The 21,374-nt window shown below is 37.4% G+C and overlaps 1 protein-coding gene across 6 annotated transcripts in view; it reads left to right on the plus strand.

The window, feature by feature from the left end:
* Window positions 1-21,374, plus strand: part of PKNOX1 (PBX/knotted 1 homeobox 1) — a 47,028-nt gene that overhangs the window by 18,091 nt on the left and 7,563 nt on the right. For 2 of the 6 annotated variants that reach the window (XM_074858424.1, XM_074858422.1), the window contains 8 exons: window positions 739-866; window positions 2,006-2,177; window positions 10,093-10,140; window positions 13,842-14,012; window positions 15,484-15,583; window positions 16,648-16,745; window positions 19,075-19,203; window positions 20,207-20,283. In XM_074858424.1, coding sequence (XP_074714525.1) covers window positions 739-866; window positions 2,006-2,177; window positions 10,093-10,140; window positions 13,842-14,012; window positions 15,484-15,583; window positions 16,648-16,745; window positions 19,075-19,203; window positions 20,207-20,283 — 923 coding nt within the window. The other 4 variants (XM_074858425.1, XM_074858428.1, XM_074858427.1 and 1 more) reach the window with 4 other exon arrangements.

Here is a 21,374-nt window from a genome sequence, read left to right on the forward strand (position 1 = left end):
AAAGCACCTTAAAGGTATTAGCAGGCTCTAGTGCAATTTAGGAGGTGCTCAGTGGAAGCTGTGGTTCTATGTTGTTTTTCCAGTGGTGGCAGATTGTGTGTTAAATGGATTTATAAAAGAGTTACTGCTGTTTTCTCCAGTAGCTTGACATTCCTAAAATAATATGTTATTACAGTATGTAAATTCGAGTGGTAAAGGTCAGGGGAGGTTATGGTCCTGATAATTGAAAGGTTGGGGGGACACAGAATATTTCAGTTGTAAGAAAATGTCCATTTTAATGGACAGGAAAGCTTGAGAATCTCTTCAGTATCTTGATACAATGTACAGTAAGAAATAAGAAAGAAAACTTTAGAGGAGAAACTTTCCTTGCTCTTGTTTTCATCCTAAAGGCTTTTTATGCAGACATCCCCATAAATTTTTTGGAGCAAAAAATTCCTATTTTTTGCTAGTCTATTCCAAAAATAGCCTCTTTCGAGACAAAATGCTTTAACAATTTACTAATATCTGTCATTCCCATTTTAAAGCTGAGTGGTGAAACTTGAAGTGAGCTTTACATGACCCATCAAAAAGTGCCAAGGATTAAAAGAGGGGTTTTGTTACTGCTATGGCTTTTTGTGTAACTGCCAAGTCATACCAACCTTCTGGCAATTTAGTAGCCTTTTGCATTGCTATTTCCTTAGAAAACAGTACACTTATTTTACGTCAAGCATAGAGATTTACTTACTCTTTTTTCTACAGATGCAAGTAGTAACAGAGTTAAAAACTGAACAAGATCCCAACTGCTCTGAAACTGATGCAGAAGGGGTGAGTCCTGCCCCTGTAGAATCTCAAACTCCAATGGATGCAGACAAGCAGGCCATTTACAGGTAGTAATGGACTCGTGTTCTGTCTTTTGATGGGTAAAGAATAGAGAATTTAATTTTTTAAAAAAAATTAAGTAGCTTAAAATCAGATGGTCTCTTGGCTAACTGTCCCAGTAGTTTGCAGGGAAAGAATGAGATCAAATTAGCTTCACTGTCAGTCTTCAGTCAAAACCAAAAAATTCCCTTTATTGTGGGATTCTTCAATTTCAGCATAGTTTTAAAGGATATTCTAAAGGTGGCTGCCTTTAAAGCACAAGTGAAATTTAGCAAGCTACTCAGACTGTTGAACTATGGTCACTATTTGTTATACTGTAGTTTTTATCTTTAATGTGAGATTTTATCTTTATTGTAATTAGGTCAATCTTTACTCCCTTTTCTTTAGGGATGACAATCTGTTGCCCAGTAATTAGCTCAAACTGGATTAAATGTTGATGTATAAATGCGCTAATTTGAGATTTTTCCAGTTACATGCTGTGCTAAGCAGCGTGCTCAGTTTTGATGAGGTTAAGTGTTCTTTCACTTTAAGTGCTGTATAAAGACATAATTATTACTAGTTTTCAGGTAAAAAAAAATACAACCAAAAACCTGAAGCGGAAGGATCTATCTGCTCATTTACAGACTTGTGCTAACAAAATTGTTGTCTTCTCTGAGCATGATTTCATAGGAGGCCTCTGCATACAGCCTGAATACTATTCTCAGTTCTGTGAAGTTATTTGTGATGTATAAATAGGGCCCACATTGAAGAATAAATGAATATTATCAGACTTTATTTCATAGTTTAAATCTGCATTCATCCTATTTGTAAATCCTAATCCTTATTTCTAATGCACTGTGTTAATGTATCTCTTGCCACTCAGTTACAGTGAATTAAATAGTATGGCATAGCTTTTTAGCTTGTGATTGTTCTGTTCATTTAAGTATATATATTTTACTGGTTTACTTGCCTCTAGAGTGTGTGGTAAATCAAAATTTAAAAAAAAAAAACAAACTTTGATCATGTTTTGCTATAGCAGTCTCTTTCAGGACTTGTCTTTCTGTTTCTTACATGAGTAACTGTACCTTACGTGAGCTAGATGTCTTACTTTTCAGTGGTGTACACATAAGTGAAAATACTTATTCATGTATTTTAACTTTTATTCTAGGCACCCACTATTTCCCTTGTTAGCACTATTATTTGAAAAATGTGAACAATCTACACAAGGCTCAGAAGGCACAACTTCTGCTAGTTTTGATGTAGATATTGAAAATTTTGTAAGGAAGCAAGAGAAAGAAGGAAAACCCTTTTTCTGTGAAGATCCAGAAACTGATAATTTGGTAAGTATAAGCCATCTCTTTTATTTCTGAAACAATCATCGCATTTGCCTCTTACTCCGAACTTCTGATCTCAACTGGTACTTACAGTTTCTCCTCACGTTTTTCTTCCTACGAGAGATTCTTCTTCATGTTAATGCTCAGAAACATTTTTTTAAAATTTCTTCTGACTCCATTTTTGCCTCTGACCTGTAAACTTACACTGGGCCCTTCACAGTTATTTCCCATTCTAAACTGGCTGAGATCAGTGTATTAAAGATGAACGGAAACATATGCTTGCCATAGCCAGGTTGACTCTGCAAATCAGTTTGAGAGTGTCAAGTGTATAACATATTTATCAAAACCACGTAATTGATTTAAATGTTTTCCAACTTTTTTTTAATCAGGGTTCATCTAGTTAATGTGGGAGAAGAGCTGTTATAAGATGAGCTTAAAAACTCTTCATCACATACAAATTTTTTCTTCATGTCATTGTCTCCTTCAGGGTTTCTGAAAGTCCTTCCTGTGATCAAGCTGTGATTTCCCCAGTCCCTTAGTCTCCCTCTTGAATCACATCTCCCAAGAATGCTAATTTCTAAACTGTCTACCTGCCTTCATCTCTTTAGAGTCATGTTGCATCTAGATTTTATCACATTCAAGAGTGTTAGAATTACAGAGGTCAAGTGTTCTGTTTCATTTTTGAAAACCTGTTCCTTTAAGGGGACTGTGTTAATAAAACAAGTATTCATCCTTGAGTCTACCTCATAGGAGAAAAAGATACTTACAGTATGGAAGTTCACAAACTAAATTGATGTGAGGTTGTAAACAACAGAAATGGTAATGTTTTAAAGCTGATACTTAGAAAGATTTACGTGGGTAAATAATACCCTGTGTGGGAGGCGAAGGTAATGTACGTGGAGAAAACTCTTAAATAAAACCAAGACTTAAACAACAAATTAATCTGAGATGCTGTTTAGAATTGGCAGGACTGTTGCAGTGAACAGCATGTTAGGAGGGGCACATATTGTAGCAAAAAAAGGAGTCAATTTTGGCTGCTTTTGCAAGCAGCCTAAATAGTCATTTTACGTAACTTGATTTCTTTCCAAGCAATTTATGACCAATCGTTAGTGTAGTTAAGTTCTGGGAAGATAGTGTTTAAATAGTATCATAGAAAATAAAGGTACAAGTGTCTCTATGTATAATTAGACCAGTGTGAGAGTAAAGAAGGCAGAAAACAGTATGTTCTAGAGTGAGGAAGGCTTTTACAGCTCTATTCAGAGAGTCATAAAAAGTTACCTTCGTAGCTACTTGTTACATCCTTTTAACTGTAGGTTACAGTGCCCAGGACTGAAATATCTTAATACATTGCATCAATGATCTTAGTCTATGTAAATATAAAGTCAGTCACCTTAGATTAAATCTTCTTCAAGGATGGATCAAATTAACACAATTCACTTTGCACTAATCCACCTGCAAGACTGCTTTCAAAAAGTTCTCTTACAGCTTTGGCTGTGGAGCTGTTTGTCTTACAGAAGCTTTTGTTTTCTGTTTGGAAACATTTTTGGGGCTCAAATAAAGTTTTTGTGTTAGAAGGTGACCCAAAACATTGCCCTTCAGAATGAATCAAAAGCAGCTAAAGGAGGACACATAATCTTATGCATAATGATACTCTCAGTATTAGTGTAAAAATTCTCAGTTTATAAATGAAGAACTGAAGAACAGGCATTGACCACTTTGACCAAAGTTACAACTAGAACAGAATTGAACCCCCAAAATCTCAATTTAATATCTTTAAACATTTGATCTTTGTGAGCAAATTTTGATGCAGCTCACCTGAGAAATACTTACTGATACAGACAGTGACTTAGTTTTCTAAGTAGGAGGAAGCATTGGCATACCTACTAAAACAGTTCCATGAACAAACCCTATAGCAGAATGACTGTTGTCAACTGTAGGAGTTAAAAATAGAATATGAAAGAAGAAAAATAAAGGCAAGGGGACATAAATGATAATTCTCTTTAGTTACTGCCCTAGTGTGAGCAGCAGAGGTGTGGGGTGCTTTGCTTTTTAAAATTTTCTTTTTATTTGAAATGTGAGTGGTGTAATATTTATTAAATACTTGTAGCACAATATAATGATTGTCTTATGTTTGTAAGCAGAAGTAAGTACTTCAGAAGGGTTACAATGAGATGATCTGTCTGTGAAGAGTATGGCTGTTCTGTTGGGGTGGAGAAATCCTTGGAGATTGAGGGCCACTGGTACCAACATTCTTGATCTTTCTTGAACAGGAAAGCACTTAGGCAAATTTGGGGGAGGAAGGGCAGGGGAAAGTGCATTATTGAGGGAGAAGGACATAAATACTTTAAAGAGTCATTAGGTTCTGAGGAAGACTAAATCCAGGCTAAAACCTGCAGTTTGTAACAGATGCTAATTTGTACATGTAACAAAATCTGGTTGTTGAAGAATGAATTGCACACAGAATTCCCCAAATAACTTACTGGTTTCAGGATCTTGTGGTTTGACCCAGGTATCCAGAAAGTTGGCTACCAGGAATGCCTATCATTTTGGAATTGCTTCTTTCTTTATCTCTTCCACTCTGTAGTATGTTTAGGTTTTTGTTACTGCTATCAGTGACACCTCCAGAGTGCTTCTTCCACATCAGCTGTGCATTTGAAGACACCAGCAAAATTCTCCATGGCTCTTTCTTCAGAAACTTTTTTGAATATGCTTGCCTCCAATACTTTACTCAAAAATGATAGTTCTGCATGAAGCAGGACTGCTGACTTGCTAAGCCACAGGTTTTCTTTTAATTTGTAACTCTGAATTCAATACAAATATAGTTTTCCCTTATCTGTCTAATCCCAGATTATTTTCAGAAGTACATCTGAAATGTAATAGTTGGAATGTAGTAGTTCTGGCTCAGGGGATGAGGAAAGAGGAATGGATGTAGTTTATCATGGCTTTAGTAAGGCTTTTGACATTGTCTCCTGTAATGTTCTCATAGACAAACTGATAAAAATAAGGACTAGATAAATGAGCAGTCAGATGGACTGAGAACTGGGTGAACTGCTGGGCTCAAAGAATTGCTTTCAGCAGCATGAAGTCCAGTTGAAGGCTAGTCATTAGTGGTGTACTCCAGGGACTGATACTGGAAGCAATGCCGTTTAACATCTTCATTAATGACCTGGATGATGGGACAGAGTGTACCCTTGGCAAGTTTGTAGATGTTGCAAAACTGGGAGCAGTGGCTGGTGACCAGATGGCTGTGCCACCATTCAGAGGTATTTTGTCTCTTTTGGAGAAATAGGCAGACGGGAATCTCTTGAAGCTCAACAGAATAACTGGGAAGGAATAACCCCATGCACCGATAGACTCTGGGGTGCCAACCAGTTGGAAAGGAGCTTTGCAGAAAAGGACCTGACAGTCCTGGTGGACACCAAGTCAAATATGAGACAGCAGTGCATCCTTGCGGCAAAGAAATTCAACATAGTTGGGCTGTGTTAGGAAGAGCATTGTCAGCAGGTCAAGGGATGTGATCCTCTCCCTCTGCTTGACACTGGTGAGGCACATCTGGAGTGCTGGATACAGTTCTGGGCTCCCCACTACTAGATACAGACACACTGGAGTGAGTCCAGGAAAGGACCAAAAAGGTGATCAGGGGACTAGAGCATCTCTCGTGAAGAGTCGCTCAGTGAGCTGGGACTGTTTAGCCTACAGCAGTGAAGGTCTGGGGCGATATTATTGATGTATCTAAAAACCTACCGGGGGAGTAAAGAAGACAGACTCTCTGACTCTGCTCAGTGGTACTCAGTGAAAGGGCAAGAGGAAATGGACATAAATTGAAACATAGGAAGTTCCATTAAAACATAAGAATAAACATTTTTACTGTAAGGGTGATTGAATACTGGAGCAGGTTGCCCAAAGAGGTTGTGGAGTCTCCATCCTTGGAGACAGTCAAAACCCAACCGGACGTGGCCCTGAGCAACCTGCCCTAGTTGAACTTGCTTTGTGCAGGGAGTTTGGATTAAACAATCCCAGGAGTCCCTTCCAACTGCAACTAAAATGTGTTTTTTGTGAGCCTTCAAAGATTGGTTTCCCAAAGGTCCTACATGCTTTGGTCTGCTTCACATACTTTTGGTTGTACACAAACATTCTCTCAGAACTAGCTTACTTTGGTTGTAGATGGGTCTGCTGTGTTCAAATAGTCCTTCCTACTGATTGACCTATTTCTGATTTTAGTGGTGACAAAGTCTCTTGGTTTATGTGGTGTTTGTCTTTGTTAATGGGCTGCACAAATCTGGCTGATTTTGCTTGAGATGGATGTGGAAGTATTTGTCTTGCATTGCGTGGCTGCTGTCAGTACTGTCTTAAACTGGAACCACATTGCAAAGTCAAAAATCTTTGGCATTGAACTCCTGTTCTGTAATCATATTGCTAGCTATGACTTTCTGTTACTAGATACCAAATGAAATGTGAGTGTGACTTGTCCTCTGCCTGTCCTGAAGGCTGGGGACTCTAAGCAGCTGACATTCTGACAAGCTGTTAATTTTGTCAGAGGCAATGAACAGAAGAGTTTCTGTCAAGCTGCAAAATAGCTAGTATGGTTTTCAGTCTCTTCTTCAGCTTGAAATATTTCTGCTTGCACAGAGAAGGCTGTAGCTGGGCAGTTTTTTCTGCCTTGTGTCACATAAATATATACATTTTTATATAGATGAAAAATCTCTTTTTAGTGGGGAGGGATTCTAATACTGTGCACCTTTGTTATGTCTTCTGTTCTTGCTCTCTCTCCCTTTTTAACTCCAAGGTTAAATCAACCATTCACTTGAAAGGAGAAGTTAGTGAAGACTGCTAATTAGAACAAGCCAGAAGGGTGGAGCAGGTAGGCCAGATAACAGCTTGCTTTCTGCCTGTGCTCTTATTGGACCCCAGCACTCAAACAAATAAGGTGTAAATGCTTGTTTGGTAGCAGTCATTCAATTTGGAGCCAGAGCTAAACTGAGATGAATTGACCATTATAGTACTTACCCAAAAAGAGTCACAGGCCTGCCTAGAGTAAGGAAATTGGGCACTGATTCAGCTGTTTCAGCGTTTTCCTTTTCTTTTGGAAGTGTCATGTAGAACTCAACTACAATGCACAGTGTTTGTGAATAAACCTAAACTAATGGCTTCAAAACAGCTGAATATCATTTTAGGCTCCATACTGCTTATAGGCTAGTTGCCTAGATAAGAGAAATTATGAAGGGTAACAGATACTGATTGTAGGGCCTCTTGCAATCCTGGCAATGTTTCACATTGTGCACTCGCTTGAAATGCCATGAATATTCCAAAGGAAAAGTCTGGATTTCATCCAGAGGACCACAGACTTAATGTGGACAGCACAGGCATTAGATGAGTTTGACCAGAAAGGAAGTTCATTAAGAGCGGTGTATGGTTGTTCTAACTTGAGTAGCTCTTAGTAAACTATGGTCTAGATTACTTTGTTACTTTGGTATTATGGTTCCCATTCTAAATTAATTGGTGGTTTCCTGCATTAGTAGTATAAAGGATTTCACCAGTGGGGAATACAGGTAGCATCCACCTGAAATTTAATTTTAAGGATATCCATATATTGCTAAACCTGGCCTGTAAGCCAAGTTTCAGTCCTTTTTTATAATCTAGATGGAGGGATTCTGTTCTTTCTAGTTAACCACTCCAAAAGCGTCAGTTGGTGATCTTGAAGTGGCATGGCAAAGGGTTATGGTCAACACAGAAACAGTATTATGAGGCCTTTTGGTTTTGCAGTGTCTTTCCCAAGTCTGAGTTTGTCAGACACATTGTGAAAACTGAAGGAAGGTAGATTCAGATTAGGTATAATCTGAAAAAGCACGCTCTGGGTGAGACACTGGAGCAGCTTGTCCAGAGAAGTTGTGGCTGCCCCCTCCCTGGCAGTGTTCAAGGCCAGGTTGGACGGGGCTTTGAGCAACCTGGTCTAGTGGAAGGTGTCCCTGCCCATGGCAGGGGGGTTGGAACTAGATGATCTTTCAGGTCCCTTCCAACCCAAACCAGTCTATGATTCTATGAAAATAGGATGTTTGCAGTGAAATGGATGAGAACATTTCTATAAGTACTGATGGCTTCTGGATCAGGTCAGAACTTTGGTATTAGGCTTCAGCATATTTAGAAGAGTGAGAATTTCTCAGAAGAGATTGTAAGAATTTGAAAAGAGTTGGAAAAAATGGCACTTTCTTGTGGAAGTTTTTTTTTCCTTAAATGAATTTTTAAGGTACTCTGTGAAATGACCTGGATTCAGCATATTTTTTATTTGATCTATTGCTATGTTGCTATTCTTCTTCTGTATGTGCATTCATGTAATAGTCAGCAATGGTTTGTGTTCAAAACCCGCAGCATTAAAAAACCCACAAAATTGTGTTATGGCTTCCCTGAAGCGTGAAGTTTCAGTTGTTGTCTCTTCCTTTGTCTGAGAAGTGCAAAAGATGTCTCTTTTCCTTCCAAGGAAGAGCATATCACAGGAAAATGCAAAGTTCAATTCTAAGATCTGTTGAAAGAAAACTGAGAAGCTTCAGTGCTAGCTCCTGGACAGATTTTAGCAGCTTGCTCTGAGATGTAGGAAGTCTTGTCATTCTAGGTATGTCTTTACTTTTAACGCAGGTTCATCTTCCAGTCAGAAGAGGTAGTTGTCTTTGGACTGAAACTCTCCCAGAAGTTCCAGTACATCCCTAATAAATACACAAAGAAAATGGCTTTTCTGTGGTTTGCTCTTCAAGAACTGTTGGCTGTGAACAGAACTTTGAAACTTTTCCCTTCCAACTTCACTGACTGACCACGCAAGTTAGACTATTCAGGGAGGTAAAAGAGAGGTGCAAGTTTATGATTTTTTTTTTCAGTAAATATTTAGCTCTTATAGAAGATATCTGTGCCACAGCATACTATTTGAGCCAGAATTATCCTCTGTCCTGGAATGTCTTCTACAGGTTTCTTCTGATTTTCAACAATTTTGTTCTCTCTTTCTGATTCTTGGTCGCTTATGCTGTCTGTGTCTCCATTGATCTTCTCTGAACTTGATGTAAGTGCCGATTAGCCGCAAAAAGTTCTGCAGATTTCCCCTTTTCAAATCCTAGTCCCTGTGGGAAGGAAGTGGAGGCTGAAGTTTTGTGCTTACATTTTACTCACTAGACTGGACATGTGCTTTCTTTCCCAGAGCTTTAACGTTCTCCATATCATTTTGGATTGTTACTTTACATAGATTTTAGTCCTTATATCGAAGATCAGTACCAGAAGAGATGTGTTTGCTGTTAAGAACCAAATCTTGGTAGTCTGTATTGCTAGCCAGAGGTTCCCAAGTGCACTTGCTTCTTTCTGGAACCACACTCAGCTGTATCTCCATAACATGGAGTATCATCTGTTGGAGCTCCTTACCCTTTGCCATCTCTATCTCATTTTCACAGATAAAACGGATCTTGGAATGAACCGATGAACCATCTTCTCCATTAGTATCCTTTAGTGCTTAGGACTTACATGGACAGGTTCCTCCATGTTTAAGAAGTTGTTCAGCATGAGTATTTGCAGATAATTATAGAGCTTTCACAGATTACATTATGTTTTAAGACACGCAGTAGTACTTAACACTTCTTTGTTGTTTACTGTTAGCCAAGCCACTGCAGAAACATCATGTTGCCTCAGGATGGCTCCTACCTCTTGTATAGGTTCTTTTCAGAGTAAGCTCTTCCCATATATGAGTGGCCTTTTAAATTTCCCCACATTCATAGGGCCGCAGGACGATGCCGGTTGGATTACAAGCTCAAGAAGTTCTGTAGTCCAACCTCCTTGACAGAGTAGGGTCAGCTGTGAACTCAGAGCAGGATACTTATGGCTTTAGCAAGTCTAGAAACAGTATAAAATAAGGGGTGTTAAATATACTCTCACTTTTGTATTTGAACAGGACACTGCCTTTTTTGAAGACCCCCACGAGTTTTTTGTTTCATTTGGGGTAAGGATTTTTGGTTCAGTACCCTTTTCTCAAAGACCATCCTACTGAATTTTTAGTTGTGCCAGGAAAAGTTGTAGTGATGGTGAAGCCAGCAGATGTCATTTGAATATTCTTGACTGAACAAGCCATACTTTTGCATTTCTGAAAAGTGTTCTTACTATTGTAATGTGCAGAACTGTCTCATAAACCTCTAGCCATACGTTTCCTAGCTATGTCTCATAGCTGGGGACTCAAAACAGGGGAGACAGTTTATCAAATCAAAACAAATGAAAACAAAATACCCCCTCTCCCAGAGTTTGTGTTCTTCCTCTGAAGACCTAAATCGCCCTGGAAGGATTTGCTCAGGAAGGTAGGTGAGCTGTGAATGTACTTATGTTAATTGTTCTTTTGCAAATGAGAAGAGTCATTTGAGTGAGAAGATTACTTGTCAGTATATGGAGATTCTTTCATGTATGTTGTCTGCATATGCGTTTGCTATATGCTTATGCTATGAGCCCTGAAATCCATAAAAAATTGTGGGTATATGTTTTAGATAAACAAAGGTGAGTTGGGGATTATGACTGAAGTAGTGCATAGTGTGTTCTCTGCCCTTTGTATCACATGCTTAAGGGACTAAAAAGACAGGACACAGGCACGATCTAAAGCATTTTTAGGGCTAAAGATGTCTCCAAATTTAGTATATGATATATTTATATGTGAATATTCTTTGTGTAGCAGTTTTACTCAAAAACTTCCAGTACTTGCTAATCTTTCTCTGCTTAATAGTTTACCATTATCTTTATTTACGACGGTTTCAACAATATACATACATCTCATGGTTACTTCCATCTTTGTGTGTTTCTCTGAAATTATGCTCCAGGTTTATTTCTACAGCTGAAAAGGCTGAATCAATTGGGTTATAAAAATTCATTGTTCTGAGACATATTCTACTCAGTAGCACTACATAACAAAAACATGGTTATTGTAGATTTTTAAGGTGTGCCTTTTAAGAACACAGGAATGAAATATTACTGCTGCTGTGATCTGTCTGGAAGCATTTCTTTCTATTACCTTTGTCCAGCATGCGTGATTTTATCAGGAGTTCCTGATTTTTTTAGTTTCAAGGAAGAAGTGAACTTCTGCCAGCAAATTTAAGTTTGGTCCACCCATGCTGCAAGAGAGCAGGAGCCATATGGCCACAATTAGTGTAGTTGTAAATGAGTAAATAGGTTCTGGTGACAGGCACAGCGTATTTACAAAGTTCTGTTTGCCTTCCTAACCACAGTAGCGCAGCTTCCTGTAAGAGTAGTGTGACTGTGTGTGGCTCTGCAGAAACCTGGATAGCGTTACTAATTCTTGGTTTATGACTAATTTTGACTTTAATTCAATTTTCACTTCAAGAATCAACCATCAATTTGAAACTAAATATAAGCTGAAGGAAGGAATTTTATCCTTCCTCCAAACAAATTCTGATAAATACATAATATAAACATGGGTAATGGTTTAAGAAAAAAAAGTCCTCCTGACTGAGCAAAACTAATCACTAATACGATCAAATATTATGTACTCAAAGGCATATTTTTGTTACCTCAGTTTTAGCTGAATGTTTAAGGCATTCACTAATACATGTGCTCGCTGTTGGTCTGCCACACATGAAGTATTCTATAATTTTTTTGTCTCTGAAACTCTCTGACTATTGCAGTATTACAAAACAATCGTTAATAATTCTGAAAGGAGCAGAATATCTTTAAACATAGATGACATTTGTTTTGTGTTAAAATCTAGTTAAATTTGCATAGTTTAACTTGGTTGTGTTTAAAGGTGCTTAAACACAGTTTAAACAACAACCACTGCTGAGGGCTATTTTAGAAGATTGCTGTTTTATATACACCAGGACTGGGCCATTGCACTTACTATTTCAAAGGCTTTTGGTGTCGTAGGTCATAAGAGTTACCAGATACTAATTTGGATCAACTGCCTCAAGTCTACAGCTCTTGATTTTTCTGCAGCTGTGCTTTTAAAGATAATATGTTGGATTTTTTTCTTTTTAGCCCTGAGAAGGGGTAAGATTTCCTTTTTTGTTATCACTTCATTCTTTTTCTCTTGTTTATTTTAACACGCAATTGTCTACACTGAGTGAGTGTCATACAACTGGAATACCTTCTACTGAAAAAGCAGGGAAAAGATCTGTCACAGTGAAAGCTAAAGTTGTCACAGTTGAGGGGGGGGAACACAGCCAGAAGTTTGCCTGCCTTGATTTCCTTCATGTGCTTTGAACAAAGGCAACTTCAGCTCCCAGTTGGCTTCTTTAGTTCGAAGTAATAAGTGTATTACTTAGTAAGCTATCATTTCTGGTCATTGAATTCAGTGCTTTGGCCAGTTAAATGATCCTTCGTATAGGACAGATTTTTTCCAAATACTGCTAAAATCAAGCTCTGCACTGTGTTTCAAAATTATAATATATTCAGTTTCATAAAACTGAAGGATATTTTTCTTGGAGATCTAGCATAGCAAGTACATGTTGGGGATGGCATGCTGTATGAAAAATAAAGTAATTAATTACTCTGCCAGTGTGTTATGAACATATTTGAATGTCCTGAATTTCCTGCTGCTTCATGAAAATTTAGACCATCTGGATTTGGTTTTAGCTTTTGATCTTCTGCCATGACCCTTAGAATCACCTAAACTATTTTTATGCTGTATGTAATACCATTAGCTATCCAAGCTTACGAGTCTTTTTCTGGTGGTAAGCTCGGTAAGTATTCTCATCACGTACATATCTCCTGTGCTTCAATTTTTGTTCAAACATGGATTTGTTACTGGGTTTAGTGTTTTGTATTTAATAGTTTATATTTCAGAAACAGTCTCCTCACCTGAAGGTTACTACAAGATCTTACCTCAGATTTATTAATCTTTGACATACAATTGCAGAGGAACTTCAGAGCTCTAGGGCTGAAGAACTGTTTGATTACTTTAAGCTTTGTTGAACAATGTGACAAACTTTGGGACCTCTTTATTCTGATTTTTATAGAAAAATAAAAGCTATTGTGTTTTTGTTATACTGAGATGGCAGGCTGTTTACTGTACCTTTCACTCCCTCTAGCAATCTGTGTGACAAATTTGTGCTAAGTCCCAGAAGGGTCTTCTCAGTGTGTCTCAAATTCATCTGTACACTTTTTGTTTTCTTGGGTCAGGGTGTAATGTGGAACAGAACCTGATGTTTTTGATATGTAGCTCAAGATGGCTGTTGCTTCCCAAGCCTGTTCCAACCATGCTTTCCAAATAATACGTGTGGATGAGATTACTTTCCTTCACTTTCAGTCTTGTGTGGTATATGACCTAGAGTTGTATGATGGGGCTAAAGATCACGTGGACATGCAGGCTCATTCTGTGCTCCACGTACAGCTTAACTATACTCTGTCTTTCTAATGTGTCCCAGAGACAAAGACTATGTTGTTGTCATGTTTTGTTTCCCCTGGATGGTAGTTTACTTATGCAGTGGAAGGATACAGGTTTTGCGTATAGACATGCTCCTGTCACATTTCAGAAGCATAATGGTCAGAGCTAGAGAACTCTAGTCAGCACTTAGCAAATAGTAACTCTGCTTTAATTGGATGGTCTTTTTTACTGGAAAGTAGTGTTTGCTTAAATCTCACACTAACTGTTTTTTAAATTAACAGTTGTTTTGTTTCTAACTTTTTTTTTTCCAATTCTCTCCCTAGATGGTAAAAGCAATCCAAGTTCTACGTATCCATCTGCTTGAGCTAGAAAAGGTTAATGAACTCTGCAAGGATTTCTGTAGTCGTTACATTGCCTGCCTGAAGACAAAAATGAACAGTGAAACTCTATTAAGCGGAGAGCCTGGAAGTCCTTATTCACCTGTGCAATCTCAGGTATGTTTCAAATATAGTTAAGTGTATTTTTGCTTAAATTTCCTTAAGAAGTTATAACTATGCTTCTGTTGCTATTAGCTTGCAAACAGAGTTTCTACAGTTTCTTTCACTTTCTCAAAATCTGTTATTGAGTAGAAACAGATGTATTTTTTGTGCACACCTGTGTGCCACTGTCTGATGGACATGTGTTGAAATGTGCCAGAACACAGAGTTACCTTTTTAGTCTGTCTTCCTTTTATGATTTTCCCTCAGTTCAGCAAATGGAGATATTCCGAATAGCCTGGATTTGCTGTTTCATTGGAAGGAGGCTAGGAAACAGAATTAACAAAGGAGAAGAAAAAAAAATTCCTTGTTAAGAAGGTCTCCTTAGTCTGGTCTGCTTCATTAAAATATTGAGATGACCGATACTTTTTATACACAATCTGTATTCTGGAACAAATAGGCAATGTCTAATGGATTGTAGTTGCAATATTTGAGATGTATGTCATTGCATGTCACCTGGGGTGACTGTAGCTATGATCAGTACCCATTTCTGTACATGTGAACCTCAGTTTACGTATTGTTGACATTACCTAAATGCAATAGCCAGTTGCATTTTTTGTAGTGAATTGACAACAGTTAATTAACAACAGCTAGTATGTTATGGTTGATACTTCTGCTGTTAGGTGCTGGAAGGTGAGCCCTGCCATCTGAGTACCTACTAGATATTTAGTCTTAGAGGAGGGCTCTTCTCTGACTTACTGATGTGTTTGATGCTCTGTATACTGAAAATAATGACCTTTAAACTTCACTGTCTGGACTCCTTACTTAGGTTTTGGTGTCTGGAAGCGTGGAAAGGAGAGTCTAAAATCAGATAAAAACAACTTTTAAAAGATATTTTTTTTTTGTATGTTTGTTACAGTCTTCCGTAGAGACAGGAGAGACTGAATTTTGCATTTCGTAACAATGGAGATTATTCATACATATTAAGGAATGTGTAAAGGTTTCATGGTCAGGGCTGAGTAAGAACTATCCTGAGCAGAGTAAAACATATTGGGCATGTTGAATATACGTTATTTTGAAACTGAAGGAATTAGGGCAGTAACTAAAATTCTAAATCTTTGATGCTTGTAATAAGAGAGCATCAAGGGTCCATTTCATCTGTCCTTTTTCCCTTGTGCGTTCGGAAACTCTTTCTCTTAGTGTTTATATACCTAGAATAATTTATCTCCTAAAATTTCTCAAGATAGTTTTACATCTTTTCTAACAGTTGCTTTCATGAGGGTTTTCAAAGGTAATGGTTGGTGATAATGAGAAAGTTAATGTAGGTAATGATGAACCTCTACTGAAGTCTCTTTCTCTTTGAAGTTAATCCTGTGATTAAACTCCAAATGTATTTTTAGAGCCAAAATTACAGAAGTATGCTTTATCTCCTTAAAAAATTTTTTAGAAAAAAAAAAAAGGCAAGCAACTAATTGTTTTATTTTTCTAGCAAATTCCAAGTGCCATTGCAGGCACACTCAGTCCCCAAGGGATTATGGTGCCAGCATCAGCATTGCAGCAGGGAAATGTAACTATGGCAACAGTAGCAGGTATGACACCGTAAAGAAAAACTGGCACTTTGCTCTTAATTTTGGTTTCTTTTATAGTTGTTACAAAAAATACACAAATAGTTTTTAAAATGTGTTTCAACTTTAATACTTGAAAAGTTGTTATAATACAGTCGAGTGCCTTACTGGTTTCTGAATGTTCATTTAATTTATATGTGTACCAAGTATGCATATGTGAGTGGAGGTTACATATATAATAATAAGAGATCTTTCTGTGCAACACTACTTTTGTTAAAAGACATTTCAGAGACTGGGGTGTTTTACTCTTTCTTTTTTTTTTTTACTTTTTTCCCCCCCCCCTTCAAAAAAAGAATTCTGTTTGACAAAGCATTGCATTACCTAAAATATTGCACTTGTTAGCTGTCTCATGCTTAATGGAGTTTGGAACCACACCTGCAAGTCTGTGAAATCTTTGATATCCAAGTTGTTCTATTATTGTATTCATTTGAACTGAAATGTTTTATCTTGCTTCTGAGCAACGTTTTAAAACAAACAAACAGGAAAAAAAACTTTGACTACAAATGCAACCAAGCAATGCAGTTTGCTCCCACAGCATATACTTGCAGAGAGGTTATCCCGAGACACAATATGTGCTTTGTGGCCTTGGTCCCAGGACCCCCTTGTCCATTCACCCAAGATTCTGTCATCTTAGTTGACCCAAAAGTCTAGGTGTCACCCAGCTGACTGCCCTAATCACTTGACGCACAGAGGTGTGGTTTTGGTGTTGTGACCCTTGTTGGCTGAAGAGTTAGCTCAATTAAAACGGTGAACTATTTTATAGTGTGATAGTATAGATTTCCTTTGAAAATAGATTTAGAATGCCTAAAATACAGGGAAACATAATCAAATTTCTTACAGATTTTCGTGGATGGGAAAAATTTTACTGTAGCATAGAGCACATCTTGCATGCTTACCAGAAAAGAATAGTTGATGTATTATCAAAATTGTTGTATTGTCTGCAGTGTTGATGTGTTTGTGTGTTTAAAGAGAATAATATTTGAAGGTCTTTTACTTACCTATAATCTTTGTTGCTGTTTTGTTTTAAGGGGGAACAGTGTATCAGCCAGTCACTGTGGTCACTCCACAAGGTCAAGTGGTGACACAAGCACTGTCACCTGGGACTATTCGGATCCAGAACTCTCAGGTTTGTTTCCTGGGCTTCACAGAATAGTATTCTGGGTTGAAATAAATCTTACTGGTTTTAAGAGTTTTGGTTTAAATTTGACACACTGTCAGAATGAGCTCTGTGTACACATACATAGTAACTAATGTAAAATTAACGCAAGCACTGCTGTAGGAGTTACAAGTTGTATAACCTGGCATAAGGTCCCAGACAGATCTCCCTTGCCGTGACAGGTCATCGTAGTTCCTACCTGTTAAATATCTTGTTTTGCTGATGGGAGAAAAGTGTAGGTACATGGATTTAAAAAAACAAACAAACAAAAAATCACCCCCAAATACAACAAACAAAAAAACCACCCACCAAACCAAAACCCGCTCTGAATGAAATAGATACTTTTTCAATTAATACAACTTTTCTAATTGTTGAACTAGGTTTATGGTTGGATAGATTACTATATTGCATTATGGTGCCACACTGCTGTTGTCAGAACTTTGACTTTTTGTCATGATGGCAACCACTAGTACTGTGAAACTGTATGTGTTTCAGAATTTATGTGTGTTGAGAAGCATTTTGCCATAAAACCTTTAAAATACTCAGTTGAGACTATGGGAGATCCTCACATTGGGCTCATATCATACCCTAAAAGATAAGGGCCAGCACTCTTTTTTTGGGGGAGACTCTTAAGAATTGAATCTGGAGAGCTCAAAGAAACAACTGAGGAAAAGGAAACATGAAAACTAGACCATCTTCAGTTACAGAAAACCTTGCTAGCTTTCTCTTGGAGCAGGAATCTGGAGTCAATTAAAAAGGTGAATGAGGAGCTACCATCATCACAGCATAAAATCTGTTGGTAATCACTGACTCACCATCTTGTCTTCTTCTTCTGACCTTCCAACCAAAAAAGTATGCTTAGAGTATCCTTATCTTCTTATTGGCAGTAGAATGTATGTACTTGCCCGTATTCTTCCCTAGAATGTATGCCATTCTCTCCTCAGATGCCTTTCAGAAAGAAATGTTTAGGATTACTCTCTTAGACTTAAGTGGTTTTGAAGGAAAATGCTTTTTATACCTCTGATGAAAAAAATGCTGGGTGGAAAATAATGCCTATAAACAAAAAAAGGACTTGACCTTCCATTATATATCTGTGGCTACTCTTCATGTTTTTTGGAATCTCCAAACTCACTTATGCGTAGGTTTGGACCTGTATTCCTTGTCATCTGTAGGAAATGCTTCTTCAAATTCTTCTTTTTTCAGTGTTTCAGAATGCTGTGGAGGTGCTATTGAAAGTTTATTATAAAGCCTCCATATACAAGCAGATTATTTAGAATGCAAAACATTTTGGAAATAAAAGTATGCTCCAAAGATATATTTGTTGTAATTTGATAACTTAAACCTCATTTTAAAACTTGTTTCGTACAGGACATAGGCATAATGACCGGCTTGAAGAAATTGCTCCATATTGTCTGAAAAACCTGATTTAGAATTATTTCAGTTATAATTATCTGAAATATAATCTCATATGAAGTTTATATGCTGTTTCTTCTTATCTCTGCTTAAGCATTTAAGAACGTATTCCCTAATGTTCAGATAACCGATGTGCAAATTATTTGATGTATCCATAGGAAGTGAAAAAGAAAGCAAAAGTAAGAAAGAAATACAAACCTTTAGGAAAATAGTAAGTGTGTTGTAAGGTGAATTAAGGGTTCTACCATATATATCTTCTTGCTCTTTGAGAATTTAAATGCATTAATTTAGCAGGACCTTTATCATCTTTGTTTGCAACTCTAGCCTCTAGCATAATAATTAGTTTTACTTTAAGTCCTTCGTTTAAGTCTTAAATCCAGTACTGTTTTACTGTTTTCATAGTTGCTTATGTTTGCACACAGTAAGTATATTCAGCATTGTATTTTTCAAGTGCTCTTCACATGTGCAAATGACTACGTAGAGTGACAAGGCAATCAGATCCCCAGGGTAGTGTAGATTAGTACAGAGGATCATTAACGTAGGTGGATTTTATTCTAAATTACAGTAAATCAGCATTTGACTGTTGTCACAGGATCACGTACACAGCCTGATAGCAGCTGTAATTTCTTAAAACAGAAGTTACATGAAATGTGAAAACTGTAGAAATCTGATACAACATTTATTCTGGATAAAGATATTTGGAATGCTATTGTAGGAGAGCTGCTATTGTAAGTCTTCCCTAGAAAATAAAGTAGCTTTTTATAAGCAGCATGCCTCAAGCCTAATTTCTTTTCATTCCTTCTATAAATGAGTTATTCATACATTGATACAGAATACTGCTATTACTGTGTTAACTGCCTTATTTCTTCTAAAATTATATGTGCAGCTTCAGTTGCAATTAAACCAAGATCTTGGCATCTTGCATCAAGATGATGGCTCATCAAAAAATAAAAGAGGAGTTCTTCCCAAGCACGCTACAAATGTGATGAGATCTTGGCTTTTTCAGCACATAGGGGTAAGTACTGAACATGGCCAGGAGTCACAGGTTTTTATGTAACTCTTTTATGTGGTCTCTTATGATTTTACTTCATAAAGAAGGTGAATTTATTCTGTTGTCATTTGTGTAATCTCAGTTCAGTTTTCCCTGAAGTCATTTGGAGTAGTTCCACAGCTGAACGTTGGTTGACTTTCTTATTATTTTAATAAGTAAGTTACATTTGTACATCATGATCTCAAAAGGGATCTTTCTTCATTGTGTTGAGGACTTAACGTTCTCTCCACCCTGGTTCATGGCACAAGGGAAAGTAGTTCCATCTGTGGTTTTGATTGGGGTTTTTTTTGTAGAGGAGAATTTCAAATTTTCTGGCTTTATCTCCTTTTCCAACAATCCTTCTAATGCATACCAAGTGTGTTACTGTCTACTTGTACTTTCAGCAGAATGTCTTTCTTTTGCATAAATACTTATCCTGAAAGGATAAATGGGTCTCAAGTTATATCACAATGTTTAGTTGATTGATATTCTGTCTTTTACAACTATTTTACAACAGACAAATGATACAAGGAAACTGCGTGTACGCTTCTTACGTTACGTACGCTCTATTCATCCATTTAGTTCAGAATAGCTTTATTTAACTAGAAAATGTGTGTCAGTACTCTCATATGACATTGCCTTTAGACAGCATAACTAATCAGATCTTGTCACATGCTGTGTTGCCCAGGGATCATGCTGTTTAATAAAGACTGTCAGCCATGAGAAGCTTTTTCTTCTGAATTACACATCAGCTGTTTAATGGTATCATATACACTTTTAAGGATAAAATCAGTTTCATGTAGTAAAGCACTCTTTGTTAAATGATTTTTATCTATAAAAGTTTGTGAGGTTTCTAAAGTTTGTTTTTTAATGAGTCAGATGGTCTTAATCTAGCAGCTTTAATCAGTTGTAATAAAGGAGTCCTTATTTTTGATGAGGAGATGAAACAAGCTTATGCCTTTTTTGTTTGCTTTTTTGTCTTGTTTAGCATCCATATCCAACAGAGGATGAAAAGAAACAGATTGCAGCACAAACAAATCTGACACTACTCCAGGTTAACAATTGGTAAGAGCAAAAACTCTTACTTAATATCTGTCACTGTCTCCACATGCTTACAACATAGAGAAATAGTTAAGGGTATAACCTGGACATCTGGAGTTGAGTTTCCTGGTTTACCTGTGTTACAAAATACATATAAAAATACAAGAATTATGCACTGATACACAAGCATATTATTTTTATGGTAAAGTATAATAATACTTGTGCCCTTTAAATTATATAAGGACTCCAGAAACTTTGCAACATTAAGGAATTACATTCTGTTCTATTACTGAAAGAGATGGAAGTACTCTTATGTCTCTTCTGCAAATAAAGAAATTGAGGTTTAAAGGCGTTTAGTGACCTGAAGGTCTGAAAAGTGTTCTCTGGTAATCATGGTTGCAAATGTTAAGAAGTTATGTCAACAGATATGCATTCTGCTCTCCTATCAGAGGGTGGTATCCTTTGAGCAATAATGTCCAAATGGAGAGTGTCAGTACCTCAACTACTCTAGTTCATGGTTTCAACATGTTTTAGCATGTCTTATCTTCACTAGAGGTTTAAGATAATACACCTGCCCCTGCAGAAGAAGGAGCGAGGGTGCTGACATGCATCCTATTCTGCTTGTGGTGTTCATTCCTAAAACTATTGCAGCTAAGTCCAACAGGGATCTTCCTCAGATTTCAAAGATGACGCTGGCTGCATGACTGCAGAGGGGCTCTGGTGGGGAAATACTCAAGATAGTGGCAGTACACTGGTTCCAAAAGTGGAACAGTGTAACTATGCCTGTGTGACACGGTAGTAACGGAGCTCTGTGGTACTGGGATCCGACTAATGTCTCTGCAAAGCATTGCATTACACCATGTGGACCTGCCAGCTGCACCCTACTTCCTTCCATTGCAGGTAAAGATGGGTCCTGGATGTGTTTTGTCAGATTTAGCAAGGGATGCTATCCTCAGTCACAGCTCCTTGCCACACCTGGCTACGTTGACATTGATTCAGTTAACTGCTGGTAGCTAAGTGAGATGTGATTTAAGTATCATCTTCTTGTTCACTAGCAGAAAAGGGAAGGGCAGCAATTAGCATGCAAAATAAACAAGTGAAAATCAAGGAACAAA

The sequence above is a fragment of the Strix uralensis genome, chromosome 2 (genome assembly GCF_047716275.1).
Source record: "Strix uralensis isolate ZFMK-TIS-50842 chromosome 2, bStrUra1, whole genome shotgun sequence".
Classification (NCBI taxonomy): Eukaryota; Metazoa; Chordata; class Aves; order Strigiformes; family Strigidae; genus Strix; species Strix uralensis.